General features: G+C 46.3%; 1 protein-coding gene across 3 annotated transcripts in view; it reads left to right on the plus strand.

Moving 5' to 3' along the window:
* AMOT (angiomotin) overlaps positions 1–27132 on the plus strand; it is a 62960-nt gene that overhangs the window by 16805 nt on the left and 19023 nt on the right. For all 3 annotated transcript variants that reach the window (XM_019426887.2, XM_053891239.1, XM_053891238.1), the window contains 5 exons: positions 292–1225; positions 7746–8223; positions 12419–12563; positions 13650–13742; positions 16227–16372. In XM_019426887.2, the coding sequence (XP_019282432.2) occupies positions 354–1225; positions 7746–8223; positions 12419–12563; positions 13650–13742; positions 16227–16372 (1734 nt within the window). In that variant the 5' untranslated portion in view covers positions 292–353. The remainder of the gene's footprint in view (positions 1–291; positions 1226–7745; positions 8224–12418; positions 12564–13649; positions 13743–16226; positions 16373–27132) is intronic.

Raw genomic sequence — 27132 nt, forward strand, 5'->3', positions numbered from 1 at the left:
GCCCTCTCTGGTCACCCTACCTGACTGCTCCAGGTTTCCCCAGTTCTCTTAGGAATTAAGTCAAGATTGGATATCTAACCCATGCTACGTGAAAGAGGAAACAGTGAGTTCTTATGCCCCCAAGTTCCTCATCACGTCAGTGCTAGAGCCAGGAGTCACCAACAATTAACCTATTAATTCTGTATTCTCTCTGGAATGGAATCCTCACCCCCCAAATACCCATATTCTTCCCCTTTAGAGGAATGACTTATCCATCAACTGGGTGTTAAGCTTCCTGTTTCCCCTTCCCAGGTCAAGGGCAGCCCAGGTGCCCAATTTCTCTCTCTCTTCACAAGGCACCACCGGCAATAGAGATGAGAAATTCTGAAGAGCAGCCAAGTGGAGGAACCACAGTGTTGCAGCGTCTGCTACAAGAGCAGCTCCGCTATGGCAATCCTAATGAGAATCGCAACCTGCTTGCCATACACCAGCAAGCCACAGGGAATGGCCCTCCTTTCCCCAGTAGCAGTGGGAACCCAGGCCCTCAGAATGATGTGTTGAATCCCCAAGACCACCACCAACAGCTTGTGGCTCATGCTGCTCGACAGGAACCCCAGGGACAGGAAATCCAGTCAGAAAACATCATCATGGAGAAGCAGCTTTCCCCCCGAATGCAGAATAATGAAGAACTCCCAACCTATGAAGAAGCCAAGGTCCAGTCCCAGTACTTTCGGGGCCAACAGCATGCCAGTGTTGGAGCTGCCTTCTATGTGACTGGAGTCACCAACCAGAAGATGAGGACCGAGGGACGCCCATCAGTTCAGCGGCTCAATCCTGGCAAGATGCACCAGGACGAAGGACTCAGAGACCTTAAGCAAGGACATGTCCGCTCCTTGAGTGAACGACTAATGCAGATGTCACTGGCCACCAGTGGAGTTAAGGCCCATCCACCTGTTACCAGCGCTCCCCTCTCCCCACCACAACCCAATGACCTCTACAAGAATCCCACAAGTTCCAGTGAGTTCTACAAGGCCCAAGGGCCACCTCCCAGCCAGCATAGCCTGAAGGGCCTGGAACACCGAGGCCCCCCACCAGAGTATCCCTTCAAGGGCATGCCACCCCAATCTGTAGTGTGCAAGCCCCAAGAGCCAGGGCACTTCTATAGTGAGCATCGTCTGAACCAGCCAGGGAGAACAGAGGGGCAACTGATGAGGTATCAGCATCCCCCTGAGTATGGAGCAGCCAGGTAAGAGAGTTCCCTTTCTGTCATTTCCTGGCCTCGTCCCCAACCAGCTTCTGCTGTGTGTTGGGAATCTTAAGGGAAGGAATGGGCAGGTGTTTGGTATAACCAACTCTGCAATGCATGGCTGGCCCCTGGCTTAGTCAGTTTCCTGACAATCTGAATTTCTAGCCTCTTCAGCCATAATTAGTACCGTATAACATTCCCTTGACTTTATAGGTTGAGCATGGCCCTAACTGCCTAGTGGGCGAGCAGGAACGTGAATCTTGATTTCTCCAGCGATACGCTGTCCTGTCTCCCGGGATTTTGACGGAAGGGTCAGTGTTCCTCTTCTCGGGAGTTGTTAAGCCTTTCCTTGAGGAGCAGAGGCAAATTATCTTGTAGTTTAGTCTGGACTATCCTGTCACTTTTGGTTACTCCCCTCCCCCTCCGCAAAAGTCTCATCACTTATTTTTAGGACCGAATCTTTCTGCAGAATTACTATGATTCTTGCGGACACTAAACAGACACCTCGATATTACCGCAGGGTGGGGAACTATATATGTGCAGGTTCAGAATGTTACTTGCCTCGTACTTCTGTTGCAGTTCATGAAGTCTGGACCGCTCCATCTTCCTTCTGTAGAGAGTCTGTTAGTTGCCCGTCTCATTTTTAATGTCTGAGTTAAATTCACATCATGTCACATCGAAGTTTGATCAGATGCTAAAATGCAGAAAGAATACTGTTCCCATGACTTCTTTACCACTTGTCATTAGTTCAGGAGAACTATTTCATATGTTCAGTTATTCCTAAATAGACTTCTGAATTATTCAGAGGCCAGTTGTCCCATTGCTTTATCACCAGACCTCATGATTCCATGATTGTGTTCATTGTTCTTACTGTTACCGTGGGGGCCACGTCTGCGATCAGTAGCAGTTCAGCATACAGGGAAGAGGGAAGGTTTCGACCATGGGCAACAATGATGGCAGTTATGTGTGGCATCCCTGTCCTGTTACCATGGGTAATTATGGGTAACCATGAGGTTTGAAGTCCCTGGACCTAGCAGAGGCCTCTTCCCAGATTAGGCCTGTGATCTCTTTATGGTCCAACTCTTTGCCTCCTGTCTCCTCACTTATTTGGGAAAGAGCCGCTTGGCTCGAAGTTCATTGGGTGACTCAGGAGAGAAGGCGGTCGGGTGGAGTAGGGTGAAGGTAAGAGAATGCACCTGGCATTTCCTGGTATTTCATTTTTCCCCCTCCAGGTCCTGTTTTATAGCCAGAAGCAATTCACTTTGGGCTCCACCCATAACTTGGCCAGTATAGGATTTTTTTTTTTTTTCCCTTAACCCAGGTTGAGTTCCTAACCTTTTTCAACCTCCTCTGTGCAGCTTTCAAAGGGCAGGAGCCTAAGTTCTGATAAGTGGCTTAGAACAGGAAATGGGGTAACGGACAGGGCCCTTCCGGTTTAAATGAGAGCCCCCATCTGCCCAGTGAAACGGAAGACCCAGGGAGGGGTTGGTCAGTTGGACTGCTTAGCTTAGTGGAAACCCATCCAAGCCAGCAAAATGTCAATGAGGCTGGGGATTTTTGTTTGGCACTTCCCATCAGCATGGAAGAGCCTGTGGGACTCTGTCCCTTCTGTGGATGGGCTGACGTCTGTTGCCTTGTGGGAGGGGAGTGTGTCGGCTGGGGCGTGGAGCAGAATCCAAAGCCCCGCTTAGCACAAGGCCCGCCTTCCCAGGAAAGCTATTTTCAGAACTCATTCACCAGTATTGTTTGTGATCTGAAATGACTCCCACAGTGTTTGAAGCTAGATGGAAAAGCCCTTTGATCTGCCTAAATAAATAATAAGGAGCCCAAAGAGGGATTTTTTTTTCTTCCCGTGCTGATGAAACCACCAGAGAAGTTTAGCCGCATGTATTTTACAGGAAGATGTCCTCCCTCCTATGTTATCTGTGGGTCTCTCTACCTATCCCCAAAAGCGGTAGGGCCCATGCTGATTACCCTCCTTTGAGCAGAATTTTAATACGCAGGTTTGCTCTAATAGTTTTGTGGTTTTTTTTTTTTTTTTTCCTCTATGGGAGAGGAACACGGTACTTGAAACGCTTGGTGAATAATCAAACCTAAACCAGTCCTGATCGAAAGATGCTCTGTGTGGAGTTTGGGGTCTGCATCAGACAAATTCTGGCAATAAAATGTCTCCAGGGCCTGGGGTGAGGGAGTGGCACCTATTGACAAATTACTGGCAAGGGGAGGCAGTTGAACTGCTTTCCAGAAATGTGCTGCTTTTAGGTGGTGACACATTTTTCCTCCTTTATTTCCTTGAACCAACTTGCTAGACAGTTTGCGAGTACCTTTCCAAGTAACTGCTGCTAGCCCCAATTAGAAGACGGAATTCTTAGTTCTTAATCCATAAATTACAGATCAAGGCACAAAGCAAGGTCTCTGAACAAATTGCTGTTCAGAAAGCCTTTGTGTGCTTTTAGAGGTGCAGTGAAATGCTAGAGATTTGCTGTTAAAATGAACAAAATGATATAAACAATCTTTTTATTACTTCATCTTCCCTCTGCCCTCCTCCCTGCTTGAAAAATAAATATCCTGAATGCCCAGAACTCCAGATGGGGAACAAGGCCAAGCCATCTGAAGAATTAAAAGATTTTTGAATCTTTGTCTTTCTGAGTGCTGAGCCCTTTCTGCATCTGGAGTTTATACATTTATCAACTGCTTTTAAAAAATTAAAACCTTTCTGTTTGTAAAGCAGCCACCTCCTTTCATTTGTTGAAATCATGCCCAGATCTGAGGTTTCTTGAAATCCTTGTTTAGTGGAATCTGAGGGTGACCTAACTCTGTAGTTCAGAGCAGGGCTGGTTGTGCAAGAGAAACAATCCAGGCTGTTGGTGGCACCCGCTCTGGTGAGAGTGTGCACGTGTGGGTTTGCACACGTGTGGGCCAGGAGTGTGTAGTGTGGGTGTGTGGGGGGGGTGGGTGTGTGACTGAGGAGGGTGGGGGGTGAGGTGGGAGGGCGGAAGGTGCTGTGTCAGCTCGATGGACAGGCTTTGGCTTTCCCTTTGTGTCCTCGCAAGCCGTCTTTGGGAGAGAGTTCCCCTGGCTTGGGGGAAGGATGCTGATTCTGGTCATTGGTCTCTGTCCCTCGTGCCTGCCAAGTCCCCTTTTCCGCCGAGCACCAGGGGTCCAGGTTGTCTTGGGAAGGAGCAGGATGAAGGGAGGGAAGGGGCAGGGAGGCAGGTCGGGGCTTCTATGGGATCATGTGATTCTATTGTCTGCAGGCAACTTGTTGTTCCTGGTTAATATGTCAGCGGGAAGTGATTTGCACTGCCTTACCGTGGAAGCGCTTGGGGACCGTGCCACTCACCCAGCTGCCACCTGTAATATTATCAGTACTGTTAACTCTTATTATTTAATCTTGAGCGTAGTTTTGCTTCCTTTCACATCCCCCCCCCCAGCTCTCCCCGACCCCGTCATGCCTCTGTCCCCTCCTCTCAGGGGGAGCTCCACAGGAGTGTTAATACAGTCCTGCTTTATTTTTGTGGTGGGTGGATGCTGGAACCCAGATGGAGTTCGTTGGCTGGAGGGCTTCCTCTCCTTTTGTGACTGCCCAAGCCTTGCTTCATGTTTGCAAACCTGCCAGGGATGGACTGCCTGGTTTTCCCAACATCATGGTGCAAGTGAAATCTGCTTCCTTTTCCAGCCTGGGGAGCCCGAGGGGCAGCTACCTTGTCTCCGTTCTTTCTTTTTTTTCTTTTTTTTTCTTTTTTTTTAGTGTTTATTTATTTATTTTGAGAGAGAGAGAAAGAGAAAGAGAGAGCGAGCTGGGGAAGGACAGAGAGAGAATCCCAGGCAGGCTCCGGGCTGCCAGCCCGGAGCCCAACGCAGGGTTCCGTCTCGCAAACCGGGAGATCATGATCTGAGCTGAGATTGAGAGTCGTTGGACGCTTAACTGACTGAGCCACCCAGGCGCCCCCTTGTCTCTGTGATTTCTAAGTAGAGCTCAGAGTCGGGACCGGAGCCACTGCTGTCCTGGGCTTATCTGACTCTAAAGACTTCTTTCCAGAGACCTTGTGATCTCTTCCTTCCCCAGGCCCCTGGGAGGCCCCGTACTGAGGGCATGGAGGGGCCTTTCAGCCTCCAAGCAGGAGGGAGGCCAATGATCTGTCTTTTGAGAGAGAGGCCTGAGCTACTGATGGGGCCCAGAGGAGCTGGGAGGAGGAAACCCATTTCAGAACTGGGCATTCAGTCTTTAAAAGAGAACACCTCCCAGGCCTGGGGTTGCCAAATCTTGGCAACAAGGATGAAGGTTAATTTGGTCATTTTTTCCCTTAAATTTTGAGAGCTGGATTGGAGAACATGAAATTAAAAGTCCCTCTTTTCCTCCCAGGAGAACCAAAAGCCCCAACAAATCCCATTATATTCTAACTCTCGGGATCTATAAAAATAATGAAAGCTCTCACTCAAAGCGGAAGGAGAGCACGTAGTCCATTTTACCCCTACGGAAGCTGAAGATCCACGGTACAGAAAACAGGGACCATTGATGGAGCTGAGATACAGAGCCCAGGTGTTGAGCCTGGGTTCTGGCCAGCATCTAGGTTATTGGGTATCCATTAGCAAGTGTTTAGAATGATTTTGCAGCTGTCAAAAGCTCTTCCAGAGAGGATCTCTCTCTCTCTCTCTCACTCTTTTTTTTTTAAGTTTATTTATTTATTTCGAGAGAGAGAGACCGAGCAGGGGAGGGGTAGAGAGAGAGGGAGACAGGGATCCCCAAGCAGGCTCCGCGCTCGAACCCATGAACCGTGGGATCATGACCTGAGCCGAAACCGAGAGTTGGATGCTTCACCGACTGAGCCGCCCAGGCGCCGCACTGAGGATCTCGTGTAGGGATAGATACATGAACAATAACAGTAACTGAAGTGTATGTGGGAGGGACGTGCTTTAGCATCTGAAATGCCAGTTTTAAAAGTTAATTGCTCCTAGTGATTTGCCCCAGGTCCCCCATGAATTTGATGCAATTTAGTGCCAAGATTAAATGGATATCCCATACGTAAAATCCCTAACAAGGTCAACCTATCTCACTGGGAGGTAGACAAGAGACTCTTTGTAATTCCTACTGAGCTCAAAAATGAGAAGAGCCCAGTATTTTTGCAATTCATTCGTGACCTCAGGAACAAAACGGGCTCATGCAGATTAAGTAACTTGAGCAAGGTTACACGGCTAGTAAGCAGTAGAAAAGGTCTCCAAATTCTGTCGGGATCCAAATCCCATGCTCTTAGCCATCTGTCTTCCCTGGATTGAGAAATATCAGCTGTAGGACAAGCATCCACAGGATGTGGGAGTATATGAGGTTAGTTGGGCATGGGCTGGGGGATGAACAAGTTTCTCATCTTCAACGTTTACTTACAGATATTCTTGCTGGTAGTGGTGATGGTGAAAGTGATCTGTTCACATACTGTGATTGTTGCCCTTGATGACTAATAGTCCGGTGTTAGGTACAAAAGTGGGAGAGCCACATTAAGCAGTGTACCAAACCTCTCTTTCTAGAACTTTCTACAAGGAATAGGCTGGGGATCTGAACATCGTGGTGTGGAAATCAATGAATTGTGGCAGTGGTGGTGTCTCTAATGTCTGAGTGTCTGCATATCCTCAAGTAGTTTTCTGTGACTGTATGAATTATGAAAGAGAGTTGCTGATAGCAAGAAGAGGGCTGGTTTTGACTGTAGTTTGCCATTTGCTTGTGGGCAAGTGGAACATATTTTCCAAATCTGACTCTGCACGTGCTGACCACATACGGAACATCAGAAGAGTGTTTAAAATAATGACGTGAAAATCACCTTCTGGAAGACTCATTTAAATGCTTAGACCTTCAGTTAAGCATCGGACTCTTGGTTTCGGCTCAGGTCATGATCTCACGGTTTTGTGGGTTTAGGCCCCACAAAGGGCTCTGCACTGGCAGCACGGAGCCTTCTTGGGATTCTCTTGTCTTCCTCTCTCTCTGCCCCTCCCCCACTTACACTGTCTCTATCTCTATCAAAATAAATTAATAAACTTAAAAAAAATGTAAATGCTTAGACTTGAGGGGTGCCTGGGTGGCTCAGTTGGTTAAGCATCCACCTCTTGATTTCGGCTCAGGTCACGATCTCATGGTCGTCGTGGGATCGAGTCCCGCCTTGCGCTCCACACTGAGAGTGGAGCCTGCTTAAGATTCCCTCTCTCTCTCTCTCTCTCTCTCTAACAAAAGATGCTTAGATTTGAGCAACCAGAGTACAGGCATACGTCACTTAGATTTTCACCAAACAGCCCTGGAAATCACCTGGCTCAGTCGTCCACGGGATCACACCTCTGTCAGGCACTCACAGGTCAGGCCTGGAAAGAGCTGTGGAGGTCTTTGCAGAGATTTCCTTAGTCTAACCCTGCCTGCTCCTTACTTTGCAGGGACCCTGGGGGGCATCGGAAGCCTCCTCATCTCACTTCCCTGTGCCCTTGTCCCCCAGTGCCTTCGGAGAGAGCTTAACCTGAGCGCGCCCTCCATGTTTTACAGGCCGGCGCAGGACATCTCATTGTCATTGTCGGCCAGGAGCTCACGGCCTCACAGTCCTACTTCTTCCCTCACGTCTGGGGGCTCCCTGCCCTTGCTGCAGTCTCCACCAGCCACAAGACTGTCTCCTGCCCAACACCCCTTGGTCCCAAACCAAGGAGACCACTCGGCTCACCTGCCTAGGCCACAGCAGCATTTCCTTCCGAACCCGGCTCACCAGAGCGATCATTACCGGCTCACTCAGCCTGGCCTGGGTCAGCAGCAGCAACAGCACCACCACCATCACCAGCAGCAGCCAGGAGAGGCCTATTCAGCTATGCCTCGGGCCCAACCGTCGTCCGCTTCCTATCAGCCGATGCCAGCGGACCCCTTTGCCATTGTGTCCAGAGCCCAGCAGATGGTTGAGATCCTGTCAGACGAGAACCGGAACTTGAGGCAGGAGTTGGAAGGATGCTACGAGAAGGTGGCCAGGCTGCAGAAGGTGAGGCCCCCGTTTGGGGGTATCAGAGTCGTCTTTCAATCTTATTTGTTTCACATCGATGTAATAAGTCTCCACTTACTGGTGCCTGCACGACTTCTGGGAAGGTCTTCTGGATTCTTCTCTCTGAAGGTTAGGTGTGGATCAGACTTGGGGAAAAGCCTTCTGCCTAACTTTCTAGGGGAAGTCACAGTTGACATCTGTGTGAGGAGAAAACAAAACAAAACAAAACATAATTACACTGTTTTCCCAGACACCGTAGCCCTAATGAAAACTTGACTGGTTGGTTTCAAATTCCAAAAGGCAGAGAAACTTCTTCATAAGGTCAAGAACCCTGGCCATTACCTGTATAGGTGAACGTCCTGCCAGCCTAAAGACCTTTTGTCTTGGTTATATTTTCCCCGGTACTGAATTGGGATCTTCGATGTGAAACCACAATTCCTACAAAAATCTCACCACTGTAGTTAGATCCAGATCCTGCCCTGCCTTGTTCTGGAAAAGTCTTAGAGCGCTTTTCCAAGTGGGAGTTCTCATAGCAACTTTTTTCAGCACCTCTTCTGTTGCCTCCTTTTTGCTTTGGTTTTCCCCTGCAGCTCACATTCAGCATCTGCTGTCTCTCTCTGGAGTGTGTGGGGGGCAGGAGGGGCTTAGCACCACAGCTGGGTGACAGGTGCCAGCCCTAGGCTGAGGAAATAGAAAAACGGGTGTATGTCCCATAGAGTTCACTTGCTTCTCTGGGCCCGTCCTGTCTTCTCCAGCTGGGACTTTAGCTCTTGAGTGCCCTAAGCTAGGAATCTTAGCTCTTGGCCTCCAGTGGCTGTCGGTGAATAGGGTTATGCCTTTGGCAGCCTCTTTGCAGCTTTTCTCATTGTGGTGCTCATGTGGTTTTGATCTCCCGACAACGTGAACTGTTCCGGGGAGGTGAGGGTGAAGGTGTGGGAGGGAGGGGACATTGCCCGGTTTTGTTCAGCAACTCTGTCCTTAGGAGACACCCAGGAGTGGAAATTTCAGGGGCCCGAATGAAACTGAGAATTTGTAAACACCAGATCTGGGTCCTAAAGTCGAAGAGGGCTTACTGTCAGCTGAGGATTTTTTTTTTTTTAATGTAGCAAAACCACCTCCCTCAAAGTGTGCCAAAATCTGGACGGGATTTCTTGGGGTTGAATGAGAAGCGTTTCTGTCTGGCTTTGCACCCCCCCCCCCCACTTTTACATTTTCTCCCTCCTCTCGTTTAACTGTACATCCCTCCCCCAGTCATACTGGTGCAACAAATTTAACCATACTCTCACTCTCAAAGCAGACTGGCCTGTTTGGCTGATTGGGTTAAACGGTTAATACCCCTCCCCAGACTGTCTATTTCAGAAGGCTCCAGCCCCGTCTCTGATGCAGTGATCGGCAAGGTGGGTGACAGGGGAGAGAAGCAGAATAGGATTTGTGTCGTTGTTTGTTGTTGCTTGTTCCCCAGTGGGGGGAAAGATGCCTCAACCAAGTGTCATTGGCACAGCTTGAGTGTTGCGGGGAGTGAAGGTTGACCCAATGCCACAGTGAATGAGAGGCATAAGTGGGGCAGAAGAGGGAAAGGAAAGTGGGAAGAGTATGGTAGATGCCAGCTGGTGCTAGACAAAATACGAAGGTCCGAGGCTCATGAGGGGAATAATTAGACAGAAACCCACCACCACATCCCTGTTCCCTGCCCCCACCATCCTAGACCAAACCAGGGGATATGCCCTTCTGTGACTTCTTTTCCTGGAAAGTCCTGTGGACAGAAGTTAACACTGGTCCATCGGGGGGGGGGGGGGGGCGGGGTACGGCGTCTACACAGGGGGTAGGGAAAAATTTGGTACCAGATCTCGAAATAGTACTCCAAACAACGGGAGTGAAGGGACTGCCCTCCGGGTGTGGCATTCTGTGAGGGGACTGGAAAGCCTTGCCTTCTCAGCGCTGCCCAGAGCCAACTAATACCAAGCCTGATCTTTCAAATGGAAATGTTTATTTTCTGTACCCAGCACTTGAATTTCATGCACGAGCTTTATCGGGCCCAGGCCTCGCAGATCTTGTCTCAAAATGCCATTCACCAGTTTTCACCTTCTGTGCTGTTATCTTGGTGCCATCTGCAAGGAGAAAAACACTCTGGAGTCCGCTCTTTTCTTTGGTGTAAGCCTCATTTGTTTGCAGGCAGTCCTGCCTCAGGCATCGTTTTGGAGCTGGGGCAGGTGGAATCTGAGTTGTTTGGTAACCCAGCCTTTCCCCCAGTCTCCCGCTGGAGGCCTGATATTTCTCTCCATAAAGTACCCCGAGCTGTGTTAAGAAGGGTGGTGGAAAACTGAGAAGGAATGCGGAATGGTTGTAGGAGTCAGATTTAATTTGCAAATTGCTTAATAGGCCATGGGGTTTATTTATCTTATATAAATTATATGCAAATATCTCTGTGGCTGTTTTGTGTGCCATGAAGCTATACTGGTTACGGAACGACTCTGGAGTCTAATTTCATGTTTTCTTCCCGATTCGGGCTGATCTGGGGCAAGACCCCTTCTCTTTGAGGTTTTGTGTGTCGTTGGGTTTTTGTTGTTGTTGTTGTTGTTGTTGTTGTTGCACTTTACAGGATTTGCACTGGTGTCATAAAACACAACTCCGATCACGAATTTCTGTTCAAAAATCTGTCCTGGTCTCCCACTACGGGAGAAAGTCCAAATACCTGGCATTAAAGCCCTTTTATGATCTGACTCCAGTCTATCTTTGCAGCCAGATCTCATCAGCTTCCGTCCGTGTACCCCACCGTGTCCAGCCAAATGAGACTACTGGTCATTCTGGGAATGCATTCGCTCACTCAGAATAGAATACCCTTCCCCTCACCTCGGCTCATTGAAATCTGACCCAGCTTTCAGGATCTGACTGAAATGCCACCTCCTGCCTGAAATTGTTTGCCTCTCCCCTCACCCAACCAGGAATACCTTTTCCTCCCCTGCTCTTTTGTGGCCCTTTCTTCTACTGTTGTGAATAATGCGTCCTTCTCTATATTCTTGTTCTTGATTAGGTTGAGAGCTCCTTGAAGGGAAACAATAATGTCCTCATTCATATTCACACACCCTACCCTATTTAAAAAAAATTTTTTTAACATTTATTTGTTGTAGAGAGACAGAGCACGAGCAGGGGAGGGGCAGAGAGAAGGAGACACAGAATCCGAAGCAGGCTCCAGGCTCTGAGCTGCCAGCACAGAGCCTGATGCGGGGTTCGAACCCACGAACCATGAGTTCATGCCCTGAACCAAAGTCGGATGCTTAACCGACTGAGCCACCCAGGCACCCCGCCCCCACCGTATTTGTTAAACGTTTATTTATTTGTGTGTGTGTGTGTGTGTGTGTGTGTGTGTGTGAGAGAGAGAGAGAGAGAGAGAGAGACGGAGAGGGAGAGAAGAGCGGGGGAGGGGCAGTGAGAGAGAGGGAGACAGAATCCCAAGCAGGCTCCAGGCTCTGAGCTGTCAGCACAGAGCCCGACGTGGGGCTTGAATTCACAAACCATGAGATCATGACCTGAGCCGAAGTCGGACGCTTAATCGACTGAGCCACCCAGGTACCCCTCCCCACCATAGTTTTAAGAGTTCTGTAAATATTTGGCCCTTGGTAAAAGTTTGTTAGATTGAACTGAACTACTGCATAAGGCTGAGGCTTAGAGATTTTGGGCTTCGCCTCTGCCCCTAACTCGATCTCAGAAAGGGCAGTTTTACTTTTCTGTCTGCTAAGATGGGAAGAGGTGTCCTTGTGAAGGCAGATATCCGGGCAAATTGAAACAAACATGGGAAAGCCCTTTGGAAACTCTGGAATAATGTTATCTATGTACCATATACATTATTAATAGTATTTTCAAAATTAGGAAGATTCTTATGCAGAAATGAAAATCATTTATAACTGTACTGATGAAATTTATTCTCTCCTACCACCTTCTCTGACGGCAGAAACGGTATTTGTTTCTAACCTGAGGGAGTCTCATGACCCTGTGAATTAGTTGCTGAGCTGAAGGTTGATTTTAGCAATTCTTCTGGGAAACTTTTCTCATCTGACCGTGTTGTGCTGGCGTCGGGCCATCTGTAAAGCCCTGGGAGAAGCTGTTATTAAGGATTTGCATATATGTTTTCAGACCATCTTTCCCATTAAGCTCCTACCATCCCCACTATCTTTCCTCTCTTTTTTTTTTTTTTCAGGTGGAGACAGAAATCCAGCGAGTCTCGGAGGCATATGAGAACCTTGTAAAGTCATCCTCCAAAAGAGAGGCCCTGGAGAAAGCCATGAGAAATAAGCTTGAGGGTGAAATTCGAAGAATGCACGACTTCAACAGGGATCTGAGAGGTGAGGGACTTCCTTCTGAAGCACTGGCCAAGGTAGTGAAGGGAAAGGCGGGGGAGTGTACCTTCAGGCTCTCAGGGCTTGACCACCCCGCTAGCATGGTCGCTAAGTTGCAGGGCATAGATAAGGCTAGGGTTCGGGAACTGCAATAGAACTTGGTCCCAAGTTTGCTTAATCGAAGTGGGATGAGGTGATGTCTGAATCACACAGTGTCCCTCCCGTGACTCCCGGATCCTCCTGGCCCTGCCCCCACAACGTGTGCTGCTTCTCTTCCCTTATGGGCTTTGCAGAAGCCTGTCTTGGGGTGGTGCAAGCTTGAAACAGTGACGTCCTCCACTGTTTGTAGGGCTCCCTGCTTGTGTTTCTACCTTAACCTTCGTCACCATCAAAACTGATGGCCTGGGGGATGTTATCTTCCGTCTTTGGATTTAGATGACCTTATTGATCAAATGAGACAACTGAACTGGATGCTGCCCATGGTCCCCTTCTAGCTCTGATGTCACACGATTTTAAAGACTTTTTATGACGACTTTGGTGCTCTTTTTTCCTGGTGAATGAAAGATGTCATATATTCAGGGGTAGATTCCTTCATTCGCATCTAGAATTCCACACTTGGGTTTTGTCAGTGAGGAGTGAAAGTGTTCGGTACTCACCTCCTCCTTCCCTACCATGGCTTAGTTCTGTTTGGGGTTCCACATTTGCAAATCTGTGTGTGTGTCACCTATTCCTGAGTAACAAGAAGAAGCAGGCTTGTTTTGCCCAAGATCAGTATTTATTTTTTTATTTTTATTATCTTTTTTTATTTTGAGAGAGAGAGAGAGAGAGCGAGCAAGAGCACGAGTGGTGTCAGGGCAGCGAGAGAAGGAGAGAAAATTCCAGGCAGGCTCCACCCTCTCAGTGCAGAGCCCGACGCAGGGCTCAAACTCATGAACCGCGAGACCATAACCTGAGCTGAGATCAAGAGTCGGACGCTCAGCTGACTGAACCGCCCGGGCGCCCCCCTCAAGATCAGTAGTTAGAGGGCAGACACCATGTGCCTGGAAGTTCGTATATGAGGACCTGTTTGTTGATTGTCTTTGAATTCCACAGAGCGTCTCGAGACTGCCAACAAGCAGCTTGCGGAGAAGGAATATGAGGGGTCGGAGGATACTAGAAAAACCATCTCTCAGCTCTTTGCAAAAAGTAAGTCTGAAAGCTCCAGCAGCAGGTATGAATGTGTGGTTGGGAGCGAGATGTGTAAAAAGATCACACAGTTCTGTTATCCGTCTAGAACAGCCAGAACAGAGTGAATGCCATCTAGGGATTCTTTTTCCCGTTGGGGCATAAAGTTGGGAGTGTTGTTCTTTTCCTTCTAGGCCAAGAAGGCTGCTTGCCACATTTAGTCACATCGACGTGGGTCCTTCTGGATTAAAGCAGAGAGGCCCCTTTGAAATCCCTGCTTTTGTCAAGGCTAGCTGCAAAGGACCTCAGTGAACATGGGGTCGCTTAATGTTGAAGGGATTTATTGTTGAGGGCTCCATGTGCTGGCTCTGGTAGAGATGGGATTAACATGCGGGATTGATGATTAGTGTTTGGAATACCTGATGTGCACCTGCGGCTCCCTTGGTTCGACACCCTGTATTAAATCATATCGTCACATATTGGCAGACTCCAAGGGCAGCTACAGGAGGACCCACCGCTGTGGCCTGAACTAGTGACTCTGGTTGGAGAGTTGGAGGGGTGGGGGAGGGCAGAACTATGTCTTTCCTCATAATACTGTTTCCTTTGTCTGGAAATACTCCGGAGGACCGTGACAATGAACTAATCCTGTTCTTTATCGGTCCCTAATAGACTCCACCCAGCTAGACAATGCCTCATTCTTTCCAATTGCTACAATAAAACCAGCAATAAAAACTATGCAGTGGATTGAGTCCACAGGGGGAAACAGATGAACTACCCTCGCTTCTGCAGATGTCCATAATTGGTGTGCCCTACTCCCAGCCTCCCTCACTGGGGCTCCCAGCTAGAGTAGTGCGTGGTGGGGACTTGTCAGGCCCCATCTCTGCTGGGCCTCCACATGACCCTTTCAAGTCATTCCATGCGGCTTCTAGTCAGCTTTTACAAGTTTGTTTGATCTTCACTTACAATACCCCCCTCCCTTCCCGGGTTGCTCTGTTGTGCTCTGGCCTCAGAAGTGGGGCTTTTTTTTTCTTCCCCATTTCCCTGAGCCTCCCGTTCCTTTGTCAGTATGTCTTAGAGGGAAGAATGTAGTTTTTCTGGTGTCATCAGTACCTCGTGTAAATTGTTGTGAAGTTGCTTTTGCGGTGTCACCGTTACCCTGGAAGTTAGTTCGCTGGTGGAGAAGATGGCGGCCTCCCAGGACAAAACAAAACAAAAGAGAAAAGTATGGATTCTTGCCCTGGGATCTGCTGGTTCATATTCCTCCGTGTGTGTGTGGCGATGGTATTTCAGGTGTGCAACGAGCTCTGCTACTGGTTTATACAATGCGGGAGTTTAGTAGAAAAAAAATTGTATTAACAATGCGGTGAGGGACTGTCGAATGGTTCTAGAAGGGAAAAATGGACTCCACTCAGCAAGCGGGGAAGAGGGCATGACTTACGGCCCTTTAGTTCTTTTCGCCTTTGGACATCGACGGGGTGCTGCGTGGCTGGGGCTGTGGCAAGAGCCAAGAAGGTCCTCTTGAAAAGCCTCCCTGGGGGATGTGCTCCAGTTACACTAAAGAGACCCAACCAGCTCAACCCTAGGAGAAGGCAGTCTCATTAGAAAGAGTTTAGAACAGCCTGGCCTTAAGTATGGGCTCCAGTGTGTCCTCAATTACTAATTGTGAGACCTGGTACATGTTATTCAAGCCCTCCGAGTCTCGTTTTTTTGTGTTTTTTTCTTTCATATACAAAATGGAAAAGAGAATAATGCCTCCCTTGTATGGCTCTCCTGAGGATTAAGTTAGTACAATATTTTGGTGTGCAGTGAGTATTCAACAAATGTTCATTTCTTTCCGAGGTACCCCTCTATGGGTAGGTAAAGGGAGAGTGGGAGGGAACCCGGGGCTGCCCTATTAAAGTTTCTCTTAGAAACTTAAGTATCACGGTGTGCAGAGGAAGGGCACTCTAACCCCCAGGTGAGAATCAAAACTGTCCCTTTGCGTTTCTGGTATGAGGTTTGTCCCCGTTAAAACATATCTACAAGGCAATCCTGGACTTATTTCAGTTGGAAAATAACGTTAGTGAGTAAAGGGTGGGATTTCAGGTTTTCTACCTTCTACGGAATACCAGTTTTAGACTGATTTAACATATTGTCAGGAGGAGGTAACTGGGAAAATTTCGGGGGGCTCAGTTGCTCTACAAGACCACTTGAGGAAATACAATCGAAGACCCAAGCCTACCTGTTCTGTGTGTGTGTATTCTTTGCATAATACTTTTCATAAAACTTTTTTTTTTACATCTGCATTCACCTTGCTTGTGTACCACAACCATTGTTAGGTGACTTTTCTGAGTTTACATAACAAGTTAGCGGTAGAGCCAATGATAGGGTCCCAATCTTGGGTATCCTGGTGCATTGAGCTGTGTGTTAGAGGATATCTAGTAATGGGTATGATTGTCAGTTTTGCTCAGGTAAGCTTTTGAGCTAGCTCCAGAATGGCGGTATTGATAATTCATGTCTTGATAGATAAGGAAAGCCAGAGGGAGAAGGAGAAGCTGGAGGCCGAGCTGGCCACTGCCCGTTCTACCAATGAGGACCAACGACGACACATTGAAATCCGAGACCAGGCCCTGAGCAACGCCCAGGCCAAGGTGGTCAAGCTGGAGGAAGAGGTATGTGCGGTTTCCTTAAGGTAGCATATGAGTCCCAAAGAGGGGGTGAGCTGGGAAATCAGGGGCACTGGGGACTCCCCATTTTTGTGAACTGGCACCGATGCTGTCCCCCAACCGGAAGGTACCAGATATTTTAAAGTACTCCAAGGATCTTAAAATCAAAATGGTCCTTGTCTCCCGATATTCAGTGGGAAGTTGGTCCACTGGGGTTAAAAAAAAAAAAAAAAAAAAAAAGAAGAAGAACCTTGATGGCTATGGCTCTCGTCCTAGGATTTATTTTGCAGATTGGTTCTGAAATAGAAGCAATCTTGAAGGGGTCTAAGACAGGATGGGACCCAGGGAAAATTTACAGTTTATGGCAGGCCAGGAACTGTGCCCTGGGCCTTACTGGCTATGTGACAGGGAGAAAGTGTCAGTTATTTGTGTGCAAGGATGGGGTCTTTCCTTGACAAATACAAGGGCCCCCCAAATCCTAAGCATATGATAAATGTGCATCTGATTAGTCTTGATGTGGATGTTACTCGATTGCAACACTGAACTGTGTTCATGTGAAATGGAGGGAATATTGCTGCTGGACTGTCATTAATTAATCGTGGGTGTCTATTGTCATTGTATTGACGCTTCAGTGTTTTGTACTTCAGGGAATGGGTATGTTCCAACAAAAATGGATGCCAAAGTGTAACTTGGTGAAGAAAATTTCACATCTCACTATTCTAAAACTTGAATGTTTTTTTAAAAACAAATTTTTTTAATGTTTATTTTTGAGACAGAGAGACAGAGTGTGAGTGGGAGAGGGGGAGAGAGGTGGGGGGGGAGATGCAGAATCTGAAGCAGGCTCCAGGCTCCGAGCTGTCAGCACAGAGCCCGACGCGGAGCTCAAACCCAGGAGCAGCAAGATCATGACCTGGGCCGAAGTCAGATGCTCAACCGACTGAGCCACCCAGGCGCCCCTAAAATTTGAATTTTTTTAAGACAAAAAATAGCCTCCATTGTAACAAATTGGAAGCTTTATAAACCTGAGACCAAAAAAAAAAAAAAAAAAAAGTGTTTCGTGACCAAGCCCTCAGCCTTGTGGCTTTGGTATGTGAAGTGTCTTTCCTACCTTCATTCGTGACCTGCCTCCTCTCCCTCGGGAAGAATGGTTCTAGTTCCCAGAGATCTCCTGACTCACAGATATCTTTTGCTTTTTGGGGATGGGGATTAAAGTGCTTGTTGGGATTGGGTTGTGGGTTCATACATTTCCAGTAGGTAATATTGCCTGACCTATGATGTCCTTGACCTGACTTGCTTAATCATTAAACTACAGGTTGTATAAAATCTGGCTAGTGTCCTGCTTCATCCGTGGTCTGCGTCAACTGTTGAGTTGCTTTATTGAACATGAGGAATATTCGTATATGTCTGGTGTCCAGACCTCAGGAGCACACTGTTTAACCTTTTGCTACTTCTTGTACATTCTTTCCCTTCCCTCTCTTGTGAAGAAATCGCAGAATCAATTACAGGACAAGGATAAGACTGTATTATTTTAGAGAAGGGACGAGAGACTGGCCGAGAAGTAGCTTCTTGGGTAGAGCCAGGAATAAAACTGGAATCTCATGACTCCCCAGCCCATGAATTCCCTAGCCCTTGCTGCTTGTCTCCCGATCTGAATCATCCTTTGGTTCCATTCCCGAGGAGAAAATGTGGGCGCTTCTTGTTCAGATTTAGTAACCCCTGCATCTTTTCATTAAAAAAAAAAAAAAAACAAAAACCGCTCCACCCGTTGGGCCCCTCTTTTTCAACAAGAGGCTTGTCCAGACTGCTTAGAGATTGGGGTATATACACAGTCCTGCTGCCCCTCCAGGAAGGGTGCCTACCCAGTAGGAGGTAAATGGGACAAAGACTCTGCAACTCTCTCGGTTTGCTGTGTCCTAAGGCTCAGTGGTAACTGGTTGTTAATCATGAAAATAATATACATCTAAGGAGAGGATGTTAATTTGTAGTTCCCACTGGGCAGCCCTCACTGAAACAGTTGCCTGAAATATATTTCTGGCTTCAGACTTCTGAGGCTTTTCTGGGCATTCGTTCCAGAGATTTGTAGTCGTTTTCCAGGGCCCTGCCCCCAAAACACGTAGATTTACAATTTAAAAAAGAAGTTCGCAAACTTAGGCTAGGGTTGAATCATGGCATCTAGCGGCCAGATATGTCAAATGAACTCATCAATTATTGTTAATTTTTTAGCCCTCATCCAACTTGTGCTTTCGCTCAGAGGCTAGTGGTTGGGAAATTCTGAGTTGCTCTTGCTACAGGAGGTGGAACATTTGATGGGGGAGAGCGGGCTGGGAGCCTTCTACCCAGTAGAATCACAAGGGCAGAGGCCATGTAATATCTTCCAGACTCTTTTTCTCAAGAAAAATCCACTGATTCGTGTTTTCTTTTCTGTTTTAGCAGCCTATCAGAGCTCGCTTTGCTCTTAGGTGGTGTTTGTCTTGTCTCCTCTATAATATTCAAAGGAAACATTCCTTTTCCTTATTCTCAAATACAGGAATTGATCATTGAAGTTTGGCTTTTCTGCTGGCACCCAACCCCCACTAAGCTCGTTCTACCTGGCCTCAAATTTTTTAAGTACGGGACATTAGGGAAGGGGGCCCTGGAACGAATCGAGTAAGGAATCTTCACTGTTCACAAAATCAGTGAACATCTCTAAATCAAGAAATGGTATTCATGAATAGAAAATGTATTCCTCTATCTGTTGGAGATGGCTTATGTATAGTCCTTTTGGAAGGCAGAGGAATATGTCAGACATTTGCCTATGTCTTGTATAAACAGAGAATTAAGTTATGGCTCACAAATGGCACCCCGAATTTTTCCTAGAAGTTCCTCCAGGGGAAATATTTGTAGTCTGCTTAGCAAAGGAGAATTAGGGAAATTTTCCCAAATTAAGTCATTTGTCTAGGGAGTATTTTCTTAGCCTGCTAAGTGTCAGGGCAGGGCAATACATATATCAAGTTGTTATGTTGTACACCTGAAACTAATATAATGTTATATGTCAAATATATCTCAATTAAAACAAAGACTGCCAGGGAAAGATTATGGCTACGTTAACGGTCCAAGGACCCTTGCGTGCATTTAATGTCTTTCTCGGTACAAAGTCTTCACGTAGATGCTTTTCTCGAAATCCATTTCATTTTTCTAATCCCATGAAGACTCTTGCCCGTGATACTGTGCATCCACTGTGCTCTCTAAGCTCTATACAGAAATGTGCCTCAGGCGTACAGAGAACTTTCTCCCGCCGTCACAACTTCCGTCCCCTTCCACACTCAGCAGAGATTCTCTGATGGACCCCGTTCTGTTGACGTTAGGGAAAGTATCTTGCTGGCAAGGGGCTAGCACTTTTACTAAAGAACAGACCTGTTTGGGGTTTTGTTGTTTGCTTTTTGTTTTCTGGGGTTTTTTGTTTGTTTGTTTGTTTGTTTGGCGAGTCACTATGATCCAGGTCTTGCCACCAATCTGCAGCCTATGCAGCAAGCAGCAGCCAAGGTAAATGGTGCCTTTCCATCCTTGCCCTTATCTTTCGGGACACGTAGGTCCTGTTGAAGTGAAGGCTCATTAAACTCCCAAGTCAAAAGAACTCTGTGTCCCACAGCAACCATGGCATTCTCCCATTCAGAGAGATCTCCCCCACCCCCACCAATTCGACCTCACTGGAGAGTTTCGACAGATGCCTGGCATATCCACTCACAAGGCTCAAGGCAGCCCAGGCTTCTGGCTGGCTACTGTCTTATGATGACCCAGAGCCGAGCCACTGCTTGGGTAATTGTTTCAGGGATGGTGGGAAAAAGGCCCCGGCGAGATCAAAGAGGGAAGATGCTGCGGGTGGGCCGCTTACTGAGAAGAGTGCACTGGAAGGGACAGAGCGGAATGTGGGAGGGCTGGCAAAAAAACAAAAAACAAAAAACAAAAGAAAAAAACAACACAAAAAAAGCCCAACAACAACAACCACCAGTGAGCCTTGTTTTTTGGCCCGAGGCTAGAATGACGGCCACAGAGATTCAGGGAAAGGGGGCCCAAGTGTTAACCTTGGCTCAACTACGACGGCTGGTGATGCCTTAGACATCGCAGCGATAACTCTTGGTGGCAGCGCGTTTTCCAGTGTCCTTTTGCCACTGTGCTCGGTTCTTCAGAACGAAATTCATATTGTTTCCCTCCATTTCCACTATTAGTCTCTATGGCTGATAGTTTCTCTTATGTCTGGCTACCTTGCCACTTGTTTGATTTGTCATTTTGGTTGGAGAGATGGACAGCTTTGTGCCATCCTCACAGTACCGTGACTGGTCTCCTTTCCTGGGATTAGAGGAAGCCGTGCTAGGCGTCGACATTTATGGCCCATCCCAAATAATCGTGAAACAAACAGGGTTTTGTTGCTGTAGGTAAAACTCACGTAATAGTTATGCTGGATTATAAAGTCTGGATGGAAGATCTGAGTACGTTATCTCGCCAGGAATCTTCCAGGGTGTTCTGCTGATGAATTATTGACTCATTTGAAGGGCATTTCATCTAAGAATGGCCTTTCCTAGATTTAAGGCCGCATATTTTATTGAGGTAGGTGTTGCTGCACCCAGTATGTGAAGAAATTATGTCCCCGCCCCAAATAGAGACGGAGTGACCTCCCAGAGCTTGCTTTCTCTGTTTTTTTTTTCCTGTGGTTTTACCTTTTTAAATTCCCAAAGTAGAAGCCTTGTGTAATTCCTTTAGTCTCCTTAACAGAATGAACTCCGTTCTCTTGGTAGCAAGTTTCTAGAGGTGGTTTCAACAGACAGAGGCAGCTTGCTAATACCAGGGTAGTGTTACCAGATTGCTTCAGAGGGAACTCTTACTTGGAGCCCGGGGCTCCTGAGTAAGGCTGAATCAAATCAAACAGAAAGCACTAACGGCTCACGGAGCAACAGATAACTAGTTGTGTGCAGAGGAGACGAGGAAAGAAAGTACAGTTTATTTCTGTGTTTGTTTAAATGTTTGTTCACTTATTTCTTTTGAGAAGGAGAGCCAGGGAGGGAGAGAGAATCCCAAGCAGGCTGCTCTGTGCTGTGAGATCGTGACCTGAGCTGAAATAAGACTCAGACGCTCAACCGAGTGAGCCACTCAGGCACCCCCTTATTTTTTTTTTTTTTAAGTTTACCTGTATATTTTAAGAGAGACTGAGAGTGCATGCACACGAACTGGGGAAGGGCAGAGAGAGAGGGAGAGGGAATCCCAGGCGGGCTTTGCACTGTCAGCACAGAGCCCGACGTGGGGCTCGAACCCTTGAACTGTGAGATCGTGATCTGAGCCAAAATCTAGAGTCAGATGCTTCACCGACTGAGCCACCCGGGTGCCCCAGAAAGTATCCTTCCATTGTGACATTTGTGACACAGTGAGTGGAGTTGTGGGCAATGGAAGGGAAGATGAAAATGAGACACAGTGAAGGATGTTTTCTATGGCACTGGACTTAGTTCTGTATTATTCGTTTCAGTGTCTTTTAGGCAATGAAGTGTGTGTATATGATGATGTTCAGCCAGCCAGTAATAATATCCCACCCCCTCTACCTATCCATCTGTATATTTTTATTACTTAGTACGATCTTACTTTGTAAGTTTTTTTAAGTGTTTATTTTTGAGAGAGAGAGAAACACACACAGCACAAGCAGGGGAGGGGCAGACAGAGAGAGAGGAAGACACAGAATCCGAAGCAGGCTCCAGGCTCCGAGCTGTCAGCACAGAGCCCGATGTGGGGCTCGAACCCACGAACCTCTAGATCATGACCTGGGCTGAAGTCGGATGCTTAACCAGCTGAGCCTCCCGGGCGCCCAAGAGTTTACTTGTTAAGACTGGTTTTGGGTTCCCCCCAAAATAGAAGGGGAAGGTACAGAAATTTCCCATATACTCCCTGCCCCCACACCCGCATAGCCTCCGCCATTATCAACATCCCCCACCGAGAGGCAAAATTCGTTATAGTAGATGAACCTTACATTCACACATCATTGCTCCAAAGTCCCTAGTTTATATTAGGGTTCACTCATGGTGTTGTACATTCTGTGGGTTTGGATAAATGTATAAGGACAGGTGTCTGTCATTATGGTATCATATAGATTATTTTCACTTCCTAAAAATTCTGTGTTCTGCTTATTCATCCCTACCCCCTATGTACTTTTTTAACTTTTTGAAAACATTTCCAAACGTATTATTATATCTCCCACTATGAACCTTGCAAGTTTTGTCTGCTTTCAACAGATTAGGACATTGAAGTGCAGGCAGATTATACAGTTAGTGATAAATCTAAGACAAAATCCAGATCCCTTAATTCTAAAATATCCTACCCTATGCTGTGTCCACCAGTGCATACATGGAAAAGGTTAATCATTAAATGACTTCCTTGCAAATGGCCGAGATCAATGGGTAGCTTTAGGGGCCCCAGGAGTAGTTTTGTATATAGCCATCCTTAAAAAAATACATTTGAAAGACGTCCACAGTTGTTGGAAGGAGGGAAAAGATGCCATCACGTGGTATTCATTTGCAGGGATCAGATTTTCCTGAGTCAGAAGGAGGTTAAGAGATCTGCCAAATGCTTGGGAATGGGTTCAAATTATTGCAGAAGTGCAATGGAAAAATATGATTGATTGAGCTCAAGAGTATCTGCCCTATTCTTCGCTGGATTGCCTTTCTGCCATTCACCCCACTTTGGTTCCCCTTTAAAAAATTCTCTCTTACTCGGAATGACGTGACACCCTTAACTTGACTTGCCAAACGAAGTAGATACATTAATGAATGTACGTGTTTATTTTTTATATGTTTGTAGTGTTACAGCTGAGCTATGCTATGCTCATTTTTACTCTTCTGTTCGACAGCTATTTCATATGAGCTGGTCACCAAGAGGGCCGTGAAAACATGAACTCAAACTAGAAACTCAGAGGGATGCAAAGGAAAAAAGAAAGGCCCTGCCCTAATGGGGCTTATGGGATGTTGCTCTCTAATGGGGCAGGGACGTTGTCTTGCTTTTCGTTGCGTCACTGCTCCTCTCAGATGTAGAATAGGGCCTGACACATGATAAGCATTCAGTAAGTATCTGTTGAATGAACGAATGAACAAACGAAAAAATCCACACATGAATAAAATATTACACAATGACTGATACTACTAGAGTACACATTATGAGAGACTTCGAGAAAAGCAACAATCAGGGTCAGGTCAGATGATTCGAATGACAGATTATTCTGTGACTAAAGAAAGCATGATAATATTAAAGTGTGAATATAAGCAGTTGTTGAAGGTGCGGCATGAATGAGATCTCCTCAACCTTATTGACATTGGGGGCCAGATAATTCTTCATTGGTAGGAGTAGAGGAGGCTGTCTTGTGCATTGCAGGATGTTCTATCCACAAGAAGCCAGGAGCAACCCAGTCCGAGCTGTAACAACCACAAATGTCTCCACGCATTGCTGAATGACCCCTTAGGGGAAAAATCGCCCCCAGTTAAGAACCACTGGTATAGAAGCAAAAGAATAAACACCCATACATTAGACCTTTGTGGTAGCAGGTAGGGATGGAGTTGGAAGGGAAGGGGAGTCTAAAATATCAAGACACAAATTAAGAGTGATTTAAGGAACAACATTAGGAGAATATAGAATTATAGAAAGCAAGGGAAAGGGAGCTCTGACAAGTTTTTGAAAACTGGCTTTTGGAAAGAAAACTTGAATGGGTGGAATGATTTCTCCTATTCACTGAATATCCAGAGATCATTTGTTTTATTTTTTTTAATGTTTTATTTATTTTTGAGAGAGAGAGAAAGAGAGAGGCAGAGAGAGAAAAAACAAGCGGGGGAGTGGCAGAGAGAGAGAGGAAAACAGAATCTGAAGCAGGCTTCAGGCTCTGAGCTGTTAGCACACGGGGCTCGAACTCATGAGCCCCGAGATCATGACCTATGCCGAACTCGGACGCTTAACAGGCTGAGCTGCCCAGGTGCCCCGAAAATTTGGTTTAAATGATGGATTTACTTGGCTTTTTCTAGAGGCCCATGAGTACTCATCTCTAGACCTGAGCCACTACCTTGGCTTTAGAAACTTTTTTTTTTTAATTTTTTTTTTTAACGTTTATTTATTTTTGAGACAGAGAGAGACAGAGCACGAACGGGGGAGGGTCAGAGAGAGAGAGGGAGACACAGAATCTGAAACAGGCTCCAGGCTCTGAGCAGTCAGCACAGAGCCCGACGCGGGGCTCGAACTCACATACCGCGAGATCGTGACCTGAGCCGAAGTCGGACGCTTAACCAACTGAGCCACCCAGGCGCCCCGGCTTTAGAAACTTTTCAAGTGAACTTTCACTTCCTTGAATGCTGAAGACATGAAGAAACGAATCATCGGAGATCCTATGGAGAGTACACCCATGACATGTTCTGTCTTTTGCGTGAACATACACACAAACTAAAGCAGAACTTCTATTTTGTTTTTGCCTCCAAGAATGCGCCCATACAGAATTCTGGGATCTCATTTTGCTTCCTTCCTCAGTTGTTGGTCAACGTTGAAGGGGAAAAGGGGAAGTTGAGATCCATAAAATAGTTGTGAATTGAGAGACTATTAGAGACCATCTGAGGTCATCTCTCTAGCCTAGTGATTTCTTTTTAAATTTCTTAAAATCTCCATATCCAAAGGCACTGAGGTGTGAAATACCATGGGGTCCTCAGGGACCTTAAATTATTTAGCCATGTTGAGGTGTCACGTGTGAAAAGATGATGGAGTGAGGTCAGATGACAGGCCCAATCGCTAGGGCAGACAGACAACACACAAGAACATGTATATATTCATATATATTTTCGACGATGTGGCAGTCTTTGTTGAAGTTAAGTTTTATGTAGAACCCTAATATGTACAACACGTAAAAGAGAAGCCATTTGATACAACTTACCCACCACCGTGGTCTCTGAAGCACTCCACGGAACAATTCGAAAATCACTCCAGGGTCTGGCATTTTATCTACAGAAGGACCGGATAGTAAACAGTTTCAGTTCTGTAGACCATACAGTTTCTTTTGTAACTGCCCCTGCTCAACTCTGCCATTCTAGCCGGAAGGCATCTATAGCCAATGTATAAATGAATGGAGATGGATGGATTTAGCCTGCCGCTGACCATTTCCTTTGCTGACTCCTGAAACCCTCCTCATTTTTTACAAATTGGGATGCTGAGGCCGAAAACACGGAAACAAATTACCATCAACGGCAGAGCTAGGACTAGAATCTAAGTTCCCTGATTGCCACTTGGTTCCTTTACCTTTCATTCGCTGTCAAATAGAGAAATAGCTGGGGGCGCCTGGATGACTCAGTTAAGTGTCCGACTTCCGCTCAGGTCATGATCTCGCAGTCTGTGAGTTCGAGCCCCGCGTCAGGCTCTGTGCTGACAGCTGGGAGCCTGGAGCCTGTTTCAGATTCTGTGTCTCCCTCTTGCTCTCTGCCCCTCCCCTACTCACGCTCTGTCTGTCTCTCTGTCTCAAAAATAATAAACATTAAAAAAATTAAAAAAAAAATATCTGAGACTCTGTGTGTTATTGTAGGGAATGAGGTCTGCCTAAGGCTCTTTTTTTTTTTTTTTTTTTTTTTTTTTTTTTTAAGCAGTACCTTGACTCTAAGTAAAGTATTTATTTCTCATTTGGAGAAATGTGTCATTTGGAGAAAATAGGGTGTCCTTGTGGCTACTTAGCGCTTGCTTCTAATTGTATCTCCAGTGAATGGCCTTGTCTTATAAAGATATCTGAAGCTCTATCATATGAAGCGTTTGAAGGATTAGTTTTATATGTCTTCCTAGGGGAAAATGGCTGTGTTTTTAATGTCTTTAAGTGTTTTTTTTTTTTAATTTGAGTGTAGTTGACATATAATATTAATTTTAGGTATACACCATAGTGTTTCAACTATTACGTGCATTACAAAATGCTCACCATGATAAGTGTCTACAGTATTATTGGCTACATTCGTATGCTGTGCTTTTCATCACCATGACTTATATATTTTAGAACCAGAAGTTTGTACCTCTTACTCCCCTTCGCCCACTTTGCCCATCCCCCACTCCCCTCCCCTTTGGCAACTGCCAGCTTGTTCTCATATTTACGAGTCGGTTTCTGTCTTTGTTGTTATTTGTTTGTTTGGTTTGTCTTAATTTGACATGAATGTGATAATTAGAGTTACAGAAATAATGAGAACCATATCAAGGCTATCTGGCATGAATGTTCAGAGTTGAAAGGACCAGAGCATGTGTGATTGGACATTAACTTTTTTTTTAAAAAAAAAAGAACGACTCTAAGTACTTTTTGTATGAGGTGGTCTACTAAGCACGTCATGTGTCATCTCATTTGATCTTTATAGAGGTATATCCCATTATCATCATCTCCATGTTGTTGGTGGATGAATTACATAGCCTACCTAAGTTTGCATACCTAGTGAGTGGGAGAACTCAGATTGTTTGAGGCCAGAGCTCATGACCATAACCGTTTTACTATGTGGCCTCTCTTTTTACCTAAGAAGGAACCACTGGCGTTTCTGATCACATTGGAAGATGAAGTTGGGGACCCAGAATGTCCTAATTAACAATCTAACATTTGAGGGGCTTAGCACAGGAGATACGTGTACAGGGGCGAGGCAGAAAAGAAAAGGGGATTTATCACAATGAAGGTAAAAGTGAAGCATATGACGATAGTAGAGGAATGAATAAACCATATAGACCTTTGTTCCTTCCTAAATATAGATGAGATCTAGAAAACAGAGTAC

The sequence above is a fragment of the Panthera pardus genome, unplaced genomic scaffold (genome assembly GCF_024362965.1).
Source record: "Panthera pardus isolate Hobbes unplaced genomic scaffold, ASM2436296v1 HiC_scaffold_27, whole genome shotgun sequence".
Taxonomy (NCBI): Eukaryota; Metazoa; Chordata; class Mammalia; order Carnivora; family Felidae; genus Panthera; species Panthera pardus.